This window comes from Strongylocentrotus purpuratus, unplaced genomic scaffold, assembly GCF_000002235.5.
Source record: "Strongylocentrotus purpuratus isolate Spur 01 unplaced genomic scaffold, Spur_5.0 spur5_scaffold_21, whole genome shotgun sequence".
NCBI classification, from domain to species: Eukaryota; Metazoa; Echinodermata; class Echinoidea; order Camarodonta; family Strongylocentrotidae; genus Strongylocentrotus; species Strongylocentrotus purpuratus.
This window is the reverse complement of record NW_022145607.1, coordinates 6,920,213-6,928,245: the sequence shown is the minus strand read 5'-3', so window position 1 is coordinate 6,928,245 and position 8,033 is coordinate 6,920,213. Positions and strand designations below refer to the sequence as shown.

Below are 8,033 nucleotides of genomic sequence, written 5' to 3'. Positions count from 1 at the left end.
GTGCTTGGGTAATCAGGCTACACATGAAGGTAACATATAAAAACAAATATTCTTTTTCACTATTAAAGTTCTTATATCATTTGTAAAAGGTTAAGGTATGATTCAAAGCACGGGCTGATATGAAGGCGGACGTAGTTAATTCAAACACGCTCAAGAAATGCCTGAAATACAGGCGTGGATCCAGGGTGCCGAGAGAGAGAGAGAGAGAGAGAGAGCGAGCGAGCGAGAGAGCGAAAAGGAAAAGAAGGGAAAAGGAAAGGGGAGAGAAATAAAAAATTAAAAGAGGAAGAAGAAAACAAAAAGGGGAGGGAGAAAGAGATCAGGGGTCGAAATGGCTTTACCTCCCATGATGTTGCCTTCCACCCCCCCCCCCCCCCCTAGCAAAAAGAAAAGAGACTGAGAAGGAAGGAAAGGGATAGAAAAAAGTTAAAGGGTATGAAAAAAAGGGGAAGAAGAAAAGAAAAGAAGTGTAATATCAGTTGCGATTTCTCCTCCTACAATGTTTGGATCGGCGAGGGGGAGCCGAAAGTCCCTTGCCTTAAGATTTAAGATGACCTCCCCTTATCACCTTATTAAAGGGAACCAAAACCTTCATACTAAGTTACTTTTATTGTAAAGTTAAAGATATTTGAAAAATATCGGTGAAAATTTGAACGAAATCGGGCAAGGAATAAGGAAGTTAGAGCTTTTTGAAATGACTAGTCACTAGAGGGCGGTATTCAATTTGATCACATCATCTGTGGACAAATCTCCATGCCTTTTGTACATCAAATTTCATGTTTTTCCTTCTTTCTTGTGATTGAAATAATCTACTCCCCTGAAAGCAAGATATAGAATGCGAAATTATATTTTACTTCACATGTTATGAAGTCGGATCAAGAACACAAATAAATACGAAGAAAACGAAATATTGTGAAATTTTATGTACAAAAGGCATGGAGAATTGTCCACAGATGATGTCATCAAATTGAATACCGCCCTCTAGTGACTAGTCATTTCAAAAAGCTCTAACTTCCTTATTCCTTGCCCGATTTTGTTCAAATTATCACTGATTTTAATCAAATCTTTTAAAATTTACAATAAGAGTAACTTAGTATGAAGGTTTTGGTTCCCTTTAATCAATCATGATTCCCCCTCTTCTTTCTTTCACTCTCTACCAGCGATTTCGAACGGATCCCCTCTTTCAAATTTCCTCTCTTCCTTCCTTCCTTTCTTTCCTATTCTTTGTCATTTGTCCTTTATATTGTCCTATATTCTTTCGCTGTCTTCTACTATTTTCCTTGTTTCTGTCCCTCTCTGTCCAGTCATTTTTGATCTCTTATGGGGAGAGCGGGATGAACTGTCTCGGCCTCTCGTTTAAGTACCTTTTTCCATTTTCGGAATTACGAACCCTATGTCAATTTCGGAATCACGAACCCTATTTCATTTTTGGAGTTACGAACCCTATTATATTTTCGGAATTACGAACCTTTTTTCATTTTCGGAATAATAAACCCTTTTTCATTTGCGGAATTATGACCTTTTTCATTTTCGGAAATACGAACCAGTCCTTTGGAATTATGAATCCTATATCATTTTCGGAATTATGAACCCTTTTTCATTTTCGGAATTATGAACTCTTTTTCATTTTCGGAAATACGAACCTTTTGAATTATGAAAACCTTTTAATTTGCGGAATTATGAACCTTCGGAATTATGAACCCTAATTCATTGTCGGAAATTTGAGATGTTGTTGAATTTTGAACCCCTTGGCATGGGAAATTTGTGAATCGGAATTATGAACCTTCTGAAATACGAACCTCTGGAAAAACGAACTTCGGAAAAACCAGTGCCATCAATGGCAACTACCATGGTAACAGAGCTCAACAGCCAATCAAAATCAAGGTTTCCATGGTAGTTACAATTGGTGGCAAAGTTACCATCAATGGTACGTGTATACGTCTGAAGTTACAACACATTAAACGTTTCCAGTAAATTGTTACTTTTAAGGTCGAAGAGATCGGTCAATTCGCAATTCATCTCGCCATATTACATCGTATGACCTCATCAAAAAGATTTTCTCAGACGTGATTCTACAGCTGACTTGGCTGTGCACTGCAATATTACTGAAGATGTGCCTCGCCTCACTGCAAATACCCTGTACTTAAAAAAAAACGACTAAATAAAACGTTTGTGAGGTGTTTATAGGCGAATCATAAGTGCCGATTTTCCCACCCTCCGATAAAAAACAATTATCGCCCGCCCCACCCCCCCCCCCCCCCGGGAAAGCAACATCTAGGAAACGACTGGATGAACGCGTGAACTTTAATTATGTCATGATACATGGGGTAGTCGGATGGAAAATAGTGAAGTAAAAAACATTAATGATAATATACATAAATAAAAAGAACAAATATTACTCTAAAACATTAAATCGCACCTATTCTCTCCTCAGAAAGGAATTTCTATTGTAGTATAATTATGAATGATCACATGAGGAACTCCTGACCAATCAATGAAACAAAATTATTTGAGGGATACAATAATGATAAAGTTTCTGTCTTCCTTGTTACAGGTAATGCCTAACAAATAATCACAATAAGCGATTGCCCTTGTAATACATATTCACATTAAGAATGGTCAAACAGAACGGACGGCTATTCGAGTGCAAATTCGTCGAGTGTAATTTGTCATGCTTGAATTATGTATATATGCTTGTACATAGACTATTAAACCATTTTTGAGTTTTTGTATGTGGCATATGGAAACGTTTGCTTGTATTTGTATCATAAAAGAAGTTGATCACAAACTGACTCCCACACGGTGTTGAGTGCTCAGGGGTCACAGGTCACGGGCTTCATTGGGCAGGTAGTTCCATTATGTGAATGGGTAAATTAACTATTACAAAATGAGGGGACACATTACATTGTACAATAGGGACACACATTGTTTTTATTGTGCAGAACATACTCTTTTATTGACTTACTTATTGCATGAAACTATAAAACCAAAATGCATTTTGTATTCTAACAATTGGAGTGCAAAGAATAATAACAGGTGAATGAAATGCATAAACACCACAAACACCTGGGGAGGAAGCATTCATAAATTTGAATACATATAGTTAATAAACGACTCCGATGAAACTATAAAACCAAAATGAAATTTGCGTTCTGGCAATTGGAGTACAAAGAATGATAGAAGGTGAATGAAATGCTTCAACAGAAACACAAACACCTGGGAAGCTAGGAAGCTTCCATACATTTTAATAATTTAGTTGATAAACGACTCCGCATGTGGACGTTTGTTGGAGCAGAAAGCAGTGGATTCTTAACAACACGAACCCATTTAAAAGAATGTCGAAACGTAAATTAAATTTGGCGCGGTTGGAAAATGCATCTTTCTACCCTGCGACTTGAATGATATGATCCAGTAAAATAAAACAGTAAAATGGCTCTTATTTTAAAATTACTCATTAAATAACACCCAAAACTTCAGTGATATCAGAAAAAATATGTTAAATCTTACTAATAGTTTAAAAAATATGTATAAACTTTGTGAAAGTGTCGCATTTTACGATAAAAGACGCCGATTTAGCGAAGATGACGTCATTAGTGCGCTTGCATCAAGGAAATTCAAGGTCAAAAGGTCAATTCAGACACTGATAAGTTATTGGTCGAGTCTTTTTGTTTCCTTTATTCCGACAAAATTACACAATCAATCAAAACAAGTTTAATACCAAAAGAAAGCTAACGATTAGTATTTTCATTAACCGCTTGCCCCAAAGTCGCTTGACCACAGTGAAAGGACTGAGAGCTTGCGAGAGCGGCCAAAGTGTGATTAAAACTCGCTATTTGCTCTTCTCCAACGCAAACAGGGACGACATTGTGCTGGATAAATGTATTTTTTCCGACAAAAGTACAGAAAATTTGCATATGGTCTTTTTATATTTTACTTTATGAAATGTTACCCGAGTGAATTCCGGGCGCCCCAACGCTGGGAAGTAACGCACATTTTAGAAAACTTCACTTTTTCATGGGAAAATGCTTATTTGTTCTATGCACGCAAGTCAGATTGAGCGGATGATACAACGTTTCCATATGGGGGGGGGGGGTGCGGCATCGCCTTTAGTATCAGAGAAGAAGCTGGTCCTGAGACCTTTCAAAGGCCCGCGTACCTACTCCCACACAACTGTAATGCGACTATTGTTTCCCCTATCTGTTTATAAAAAAAGATTGTAAATATCCTTTATTCTTTTATGCTATCAAGCAGGAAATTATGTACTGAATGATTCATCTTTTCATGTTTTTAACTCGTTTCGTTTCTTGTTTACTGCTACAATGTGTTATCTGATGATCTCAACCATGAACATGAAAACAAATCTCCCAATCATTTGACGTTTACCAGTCAGTCCGCAAGCCCGAAAAAACACGTCTAGTTTGTTACTCTTCAGTTGTGTTCGTGCAAAGTAAACATACTACTAACGTGCTAATAAAGTCCATTCGGTCTCTTCACCTTTACACTAACAGCAATGATTTGCATTACGGATAGCTAGGAATTAATAGAATCAGGAACTCGGGAACACTTAGAGCACTGCTGCATTCTGTATGAGATGATCCTCACACAATAAAGGTAATTTAATATTCTAGTACTCATTTTAGCTATAATCTTATAAATGTGATTACAATTGTTATCTTGAAATAGAAATTAATTTCTTGAAAACGTACGCCGTATCCTAGTGAAGTTTAATTCCGACACCGTGATTATGCTTTTATTTTAATCGGGTCTAACAAAGTAATTTAGTCTGAGGTCAAAGTTGTCTTTTAGATTTTAACCTGATTTTAGACCCAGGATAGGGTTTAATCAACTGAATAAGCGTCCATTATCTTTGGGGTTATATGCATAGTCCCGTGCCTCATAGGGGCCAACATTGAACTTCCCCAAAAGGAAATTTATCCCTTATTTTGATACATACATTTTAGACATTTTAACTAAAAGACGAAATCATTGGAGCTGCCAAGGCATGGTCATCTCTTGTGATAACTCGGGTCGCTTTCCCCATGTACCTTACGTTATATTTCGAAACTCATATTTTCCCAGATATCGTAATAACCGTACCAATTTTAAAATGTGTCTGTCGTTTCAGAAATATATTTATGTTATAGTTTTATTCAATAATTGTGCGATAAAGCAATGTCGAAAAATTGCTCCCTTGGAATAAAGTATAAGACCGGTTTCAAAATATAGTGGGTATAATTAAGTATATGCAAGAATTGTAAGGTGTGTGGAGAAAATTATCTTTCTCAATCTAGATAGTTTTTTTGTAAGTTCTTGTATTTTCTTCTTCGCTATTCGCCTTTTTTATGCAGCTCTCTACACACCATGATCTTTCATGACGAATTTAGAACTTGACATCCTCCATATTCTATGAGAAGAAATGACAAAACAGGTAAATGATGTATTCTGTTTTAACATTACTAAAGATAATCAATTCAGTTCACATTTACGTGCATGTATAAGTAATACAAATAAATTATAAATACCCCTACACAAACACACACATTCACACCTACTGTATAGATAAACTGTGCAGATACTTACCATAATATTCAAGAACTGTTGTGTATGTAATCACTAAATTGTGAAGTCTCTGTGACGTGTTTAAACTTTTCACCACGAAATTTATTTGAGCGTAAAGCGATTCTAACTTACGTATAAACTATAAGCGCATTGCCATGTAAACGCCATATGGATCATTATTCTTAATATGTTTTCATAATTACTTGATAAAGACGTAATAATTAACGCCGAAAATGTATGAGCTCAATAAAAGAACTGTCATACAAAGCACCAGACTTCTCTTGTTTAAGTTTTGCATCATCATCTTATGCCAACACCCAGATAGGTTGATTTCAGGTTTTTATTTTATATCAGTTAATTGTATTTTCACTTTTTTTCTAGACATTCACAGCTGAGGAAAAAATCGTCGATAAAAATCCACTGAAAGGACTAAGAGTTCATGGGCAACAAACAATGACGAGCATTCTACACGTTTACAAAAACTCTTTGCTGGTGGTCTGGAATTGGAAAAGATCTAGCGGCAAAGGTCTATTAAACCATAATTAGAGCAGAGACATGCTATAAGAGTTTGATTTAAAGACAGTATTTCTTTGCACTCGACAATGAAGAGCGAGGTTCATAACTAACCTGTAATCGTAAAATTCGCGATTGCAGTTGAAATCACATACTAGTTGAAAAGCATAGTATGTTATTGAACGCCAAATAAATCTGCGGAACAACAGCGTCACGCAAACTCGTTACCCATCTTTTCTATCAAATTAAGATGAATAACACGTTCCTTTTTAAAAAAAACTGAGAAGAGAATAAACTTTTCATCAAATAAGTGATTTCATTTTTGCTTTACCCCTTAAAGGCAACGGTGCTCTTTTATGATCGTCAAAAATGATCTTTGGGCCGTCCGTAGTACTCTTCTTTTTTTTTTTACTTTACACATTGTATACCGGAGGTACTTTTTCTGAACACTGCTTGTACTTAAGGTTTTTCTCACGGGTAGAATGATACCCGTCGATAAAGATAACTTCCCTATTTTGACCACGGCGTGGACATTGTACCCTCTTTAAATTAAATTATCTTACAGTTGTCATTACAAATTGCTCTACATTGTTTCAAAGTCGCTTATTTTGAAAATGCCACAACCTAAGTTCCTAAGCCAGATCAATTTCACAAATATTTTTAGTTGTAGAATTTGTCATTTCATATATGTAGTAAGTTTTATATCATCACTACCGTATTCTAGATGTGATCCTGAATTTTTGAATTTATTACAGGGGGAGGAGGCTTATCTCACTTATACGTATTCTTGTGACATTTATGACGTATTCTTACAGGTTGGGAACAGAGCTCCGTTTTATCATTCCACAGATGGGGGAAGTCTTTTGCTACCCCCATATCAGGAACATAGATTCTCGATTGAAATTTTTAACGAAAACAACAGTTGTTCACTCATATTGACTATTTCTAATGTGCAGAAAGATGATGCAGGGTTATACACATGTTTCGTATACGAAGACATTGAGAAAAGTCAGGATTATATGCAAATCTCGGTCCACGTAGATTATCCCCCCGGTAAAGCATCATGTGCATTAGACGGCTTCTACCAAACTGAGGGTTGGGTGTCTCTGCAATGCGTAGCCCAAGTTGGAAGCATGTCTGGAAAGATCGATTGCTATCAAAATGGTGACAGGATGCCTTCTTTAACTAGGCCCATTGAAACAAATACGTCTTTGAAGCAGAGAGTACTGATCAAGAACTCAAATATTGTATATTGCTGTAGTACCACATACAGGCAACCTAAACAAATGTGTGAATGCAGTGACACTGTAATTGATCCTGTCTACAACAGTAGAATCTTAGGACCAACAGATCTATGCTCTACCACTTCTTCTCAAAATTCAATACTTGTATCCAGAAACCCAATAATGGCCAGTAATATAACTGGAACAACTTTATATCCAATAACACTAAAACAAACAAAGCACGTACACTATAGCATTGTGGTCATTTGGGTTTTAGTGTTTGTCATCCTTTTTTTGATCGTCGTCATTTTGGCTGTCATAGTAATCGTGTACATGTATATGACCCGGAGAAAAAAGGGTTTCCGAAATGTTCCTTGTGATGAAAACTTAAACCCGAGCGAAGACCATGATGAAACCCAGATTTAAAGGTACTATGTCCCATGTGCAGGCCAACAAAATGAAAAGGTTAAATTCCAACGGAATTTAAAAGATAATACAAATTTAGAACTTCCAAATAAAAAGGGAGGCTTGAAAATGTCTGTAAGTGGAAAAATAATGAATATTAGTTGTCGAATCGACTTAAGAGCTATAGAGCCAGTAAGTAATAATCTGATTTTTCAGACCAATGTACCGAATGGTCGTACGTTTTATGCTGCGCAAAGATTCAATCAGTTTAATTTTGGCCATTACAAGAAGTGGGTTATTGATGTAGACAAATGCTCATGTACCCTTTACAGC

At 36.2% G+C, this 8,033-nt stretch overlaps 1 protein-coding gene across 1 annotated transcript; it reads left to right on the top strand.

The window, feature by feature from the left end:
• Positions 1-5,348: 5,348 nt before the first annotated feature.
• LOC115928285 lies at positions 5,349-7,752 on the top strand. The gene is made up of 2 exons (XM_030995368.1): positions 5,349-5,428; positions 5,941-7,752. The coding sequence occupies exon 2, from the start codon at positions 6,687-6,689 to the stop codon at positions 7,719-7,721; it is 1,035 nt and encodes a 344-aa protein (XP_030851228.1). The 5' UTR covers positions 5,349-5,428; positions 5,941-6,686; the 3' UTR covers positions 7,722-7,752.
• Positions 7,753-8,033: the final 281 nt, after the last annotated feature.